This window comes from Vigna unguiculata, chromosome 4, assembly GCF_037176805.1.
Source record: "Vigna unguiculata cultivar grain cowpea cultivar isolate G323 ecotype 2 chromosome 4, ASM3717680v1, whole genome shotgun sequence".
NCBI classification, from domain to species: Eukaryota; Viridiplantae; Streptophyta; class Magnoliopsida; order Fabales; family Fabaceae; genus Vigna; species Vigna unguiculata.
Window position 1 is genome coordinate 40291546 of NC_140795.1, and position 5101 is coordinate 40296646.

General features: G+C 32.7%; 1 protein-coding gene across 1 annotated transcript; it reads left to right on the top strand.

Annotated features, from left to right (window-relative positions):
- The first annotated feature begins 372 nt into the window (after positions 1-372).
- LOC114181709 (receptor-like protein EIX2) lies at positions 373-3879 on the top strand. The gene has a single exon (XM_085672240.1). The coding sequence runs from the start codon at positions 394-396 to the stop codon at positions 3835-3837; it is 3444 nt and encodes a 1147-aa protein (XP_085528366.1). The 5' UTR covers positions 373-393; the 3' UTR covers positions 3838-3879.
- The last annotated feature ends 1222 nt before the right edge of the window (positions 3880-5101 follow it).

The following is a 5101-nucleotide window of genomic DNA, read 5'->3' on the forward strand; positions in this document are numbered from 1 at the left end:
TTTACATTCTTTTATTCCTAAATTTAATTTTAATATTTATAAAAATGAAAACTATTTAAAATAGTTTTATATGAAAATTATATAGTTAGTTGGAAATGGATAATGAAAATATTTGTTTATTGCAAATTTTTATTACATAAAAATAAATATTTATTGTATGCAATGATCATAATCTAGTTCTAATTTAATATAAACAAACTACGTTAAAGTATTTTAAAAGAAAGCTCAGAAGCAGACTATATTGTATGCTAAAATAGCAATTATTTCTCATATTTGTGTTTTATTAGTACTATTATTATTATTATTTTGGTTTTACGATATGAATATAAACGAAGCCGTGGAGCTTTCTAAACATCACCTGTGAAAGAAAAGAACCGAATCATAGTTTCTCTCATGTTTACTCTGTTCTTTCGTAAGATTATTTGGTATCAGAGAACTATAATGAGTGCTTCTTTTCTCAAAACATTTTGTATCCTTCTCCTGCTTTGGTTGCTTACCCCAGGAATTACTGTGGCATTCAACAACTCAAGTGAAACTGGTGAAGCAGAGTGCATAGAAACAGAGAGGCAAGCACTCCTGAGTTTCAAACAAGGCCTCGTAGATGACTTTGGCATGCTCTCCACTTGGACCGATAATACAGATTGCTGCAAATGGAAACGCATTCTCTGTAACCATCAAACTGGTCATGTATATCTGCTTGACCTTCATGGAAACTACTACAATAATACACCGTATTTGAGAGGTTCAGTTAATGTCACTTCATTCATTCACTTGCCATATATTCAACATCTGGATCTCAGCCATAATTATTTTGTACTGAATTACATCCCAGAGTTCATAGGCTCCTTCACCAACTTAAGATTTCTCGATCTCTCCCATTCTTATTTTGAGGGGAGGATTCCTTCAACACTAGGAAATCTCTCACAACTACGCTATCTGGATCTTCAGGATAATTATCTTTGGGGAGAAATTCCTATTCAGATAGGGAATCTCAATCACTTACATTATCTCAATCTTGGATTATTTTATCTTTCCGGAAAAATCCCATGTCAAATTCGGAATCTCAAAAAGCTACAATATCTCAGCCTTGGAAGTAATACTCCTCCACACAGAAGGCCAATGCCAAACTATGCTTCAATTTCACTTTCTGGTGCATTCCCTTTTCGCGTAGGGAATCTCCCGTTCTTGCATACTCTTCGACTAGTTGGCAATTTCGATATAAAAGCTAAGGATGCCCACTGGCTCTCTACTCTCCATTCCTTAACAACTCTTGAGCTGAGTTCATTGCATAGTCTTAGTTCCTCTCACCACTGGCTACCAAGTATTAGTAAGTTCATTCCAAACTTAACAGAGTTGAGGCTAATAAATTGTGATCTTTTAGATAATGATATTCAATCTTTGTTCCTTTCTCATTCTCCTAACTTTTCCAGTTCTCTTAACATCCTAGATCTATCTTCTAACATCTTGACATCATCCACACTTCGACTCTTGTGTAACTTTAGCCTTCATCTTCAAGAGCTTTATCTTCCTCACAATAATGTAGCTCTATCACCTTCTCTGTGTCAAAATTTCCCAACTCTTAAGATCCTCGACCTCTCTTATAATAATCTAATGTCATCAATGTTCTTAGGGAATTTTAACATCAGCTCCAAATTGCAAGAGCTTCATGTTGTAAACTGCAGTATTATAGATAGCAGTTTCCTTGTTTCTTCGGCTTCTACCATGAATTCTTTGTCTTCTCTTCTCTACCTTGATCTATCAGATAACTTATTAAAAACATGCTTTGTATTTCACTGGCTTTCTAACTTCACTACCAATCTCCGCACCCTTTACCTTGATTATAATTTCTTGGAAGGTCCCATTCCAGATGAATTTGGAAGAGCGATGAACTTTCTTGAATATCTTTCGCTCTCCAATAACAAACTCCAAGGCAAAGCTCAGTCTTTCTTTGGGATCATGTGCAGATTACAGAGCTTAGACCTCTCAGTAAACAAGTTGAATGGCAAATTTCCAAGCTTTATTCAAAATTCATCACGGTGCAACATACACATCATTCGCGAGTTGAACTTATCTTATAACCAAATTAGTGGCAAGATACCTAATAGCATCAAAATGTTATCTGAGTTGGAGATTTTATCGTTGGAGGGGAATTCTTTGGAGGGTGATGTCACTGAATCTCATCTTTCTAATTTTTCTAAATTGAATTACTTAGACTTGTCACACAATTCATTGTCTCTAAAATTTGTCTCTGGTTGGATTCCTCCTTTTCAATTAAGTTACTTGCGTCTTGCATCTTGCAAACTAGGTCCGAGGTTTCCTGCTTGGCTCAGGTCCCAAAATTCCTTATTCCTATTGGATATATCTGATAATGGGCTGAATGATTTCGTACCAGACTCGTTTTGGACCAAGTTGCGAACTCTGTACACTTTGAATATGTCTCACAATAATCTCATTGGTTCAATTCCTAATATGACATCGAAGCTTTCTTTCAGACCATATATAAATTTAAATTCAAATAGATTTGAGGGAAAAGTTCCATTATTTTTGCTACAAGCTTCAGACTTGTTACTTTCTGCAAATAAATTTTCAGATTTATTTTCAGTCTTATGTGGAAACGTCACAGCTACAAACTTGGCCACTTTAGATTTATCAGATAATCAAATAAAGGGACAACTCCCAGACTGTTGGAAATATGTACACCGATTATTGTTTCTTGATTTAAGCAACAATCAATTGTCTGGGAAGATTCCTATCTCCATGGGAACCCTTGTGAAATTGGAAGCTTTGGTTTTACGAAACAATAGTTTAATGGGTGAATTGCCTTCTTCTTTGAAGAATTGTAACAATTTAATTATGCTGGATGTGAGTGAGAATATGTTGTCTGGTCCAATACCATCATGGGTCGGAGAAAGCATGCAACAATTGATAATCTTGATCATGCGAGGGAATCAGTTCTCTGGAAGTCTTCCCCTTCATATATGTTATTTGAAGCGTATTCAATTGTTGGATCTTTCCCAGAATAAATTTTCAGAAGGGATTCCAACTTGCTTAAACAAGTTTAAAGTATTGTCTGAAGAAAGCATCAACAGAACTGAAACTGAGGGTCGTATTCATTGGTACAATACTACTTATTATGAAAATTATAGTGTTTACATTGGTGGTTCTTATGCGCTTCACGTAACATGGATGTGGAAAGGTGTGGAACGCAGCTTCACACGTCCCGAATTGATTCTTCAGAGCATTGATCTCTCGTGTAACAATTTAACAGGTGAAATACCAAAAGAGATTACGTACATGCTCGGGTTAGTTTCTTTGAATTTATCAAGAAACAATTTGAGTGGAAAAATCCCTTCGGAGATTGGGAATTTAAGGTCACTAGATTCCCTTGACCTATCAAGAAATCATTTGTCTGGAAAAATTCCTCCTACTCTTTCCAATATTGATCGTCTTGCCATGTTAGACTTATCAAACAACCATCTCAGTGGAAGAATTCCATGGGGAAGACAGTTGCAAACTTTTAATGCCTCTAGTTTTGAAGGAAATGTTGATCTTTGTGGGAAACCGCTTGAAGAAAGTTGTCCGGGAGATGAGGCAGTGACAAAGTCTAAAGGAGAAGAAGTCGATGATGAAGATGATAAGTCAGTTTTCTATGGAACACTATACATGAGCTTGGGGATAGGATTCTTCACAGGCTTTTGGGGCTTATTAGGTTCATTACTTCTTTGGCAACCATGGAGAATTGCATATATGAGGTTCTTGAACAGACTAATAGACAATATACTTTTAATGATTGCATTGAACATAGTAAAGTGCCAAAGGTGGCTCAAAGACGAGTAACAGGTACATAATTATAATAACGTCTTTCTTTGAATTTCATAATATTTATTTCTCTGCTTCAGTTACGAAAATCAATAACTACTTTTAATATTGAGAGGGAGAATGCCTTTCTAAAAACGAACATAGATATTGGCTTGGGATGAATGTAACAGTCAGAATTTAATTATTTAATGCTTTATCCTAGCTAATAGTAGCTAGGGCTGGGCAAAATAAACCAAACTGCACTGCACTACCAAAAACTGCACTGAACTAAAAAACTGTTCGCATGAACTGCACTGAACTGGAAAACAATTCAGATGAACTGCACTGAACTGTTATTCTTAAAAATAAACTGGACTGAACTGCACTGCACTGAACTGCACTGCACTATAATATAAACTGAACTGAACTGTTATAAACTGAACTGTTTTATGAACTGCACTACGTCAGAACTGAACTGCACTATTTTTGGACTGAACTACACTAATTTTTAACTTAACTACACTGTTTTTTAACCGAATTGCACTGATTTTGAATAAACTTCACTCTTTTTAAACTGAATTGTACTATTTTTGAACCGGATTGCATTGATTTTGAATTGAATTGCACTATTTTTGAACTGAATTATACTATTTTGAATCGAATTACACTAATTACATATGATTGTACTACGCAATAATAATCTAAAGTTTATAATTTGAAAATGCTTAGAAAATAATACTTGAAATATGCATCATACTTCAATACACCAATTAACATTTTTATAATTTTTTTATTTATATTTAAGTTTTTTGTAACTTAAAATGTAATTAAAATATTAAAATTAATATAATAAATATAAATATCGGTATTAACTTATTTTTTATATTCTAAAATCTTATGTAATATTACTTTTTAGTTTTACAATGTTTATTATGTTGCGTAAAATTTTTTAAAAGGATTTATTTTAGAAAATTCTCAAAATTAATTTTTTTTTAACATTTGTATTCATTAATATTTGTGTGAAAAATGTTATGGAAATTTTATGACGTTCTAAAATTAATATTTTAAGAATTTTTTAAAATAAATTCTCTTTAAAAAAGTTGATGCCACATAATGAATATTTTAAAACTAAAAAAATAATATTATATAAGCTTTTAAAATAAAAAATACATTAGTACCAATATTTATATTTATTATACTAATTTCAATATTTAAGTTACAAAAAACTTCAATATAAATAAAAAATTATAAAAATGTTAGTTGTCACATAATTTAATTTTTAAAAATAACTTCTGTAAAATCA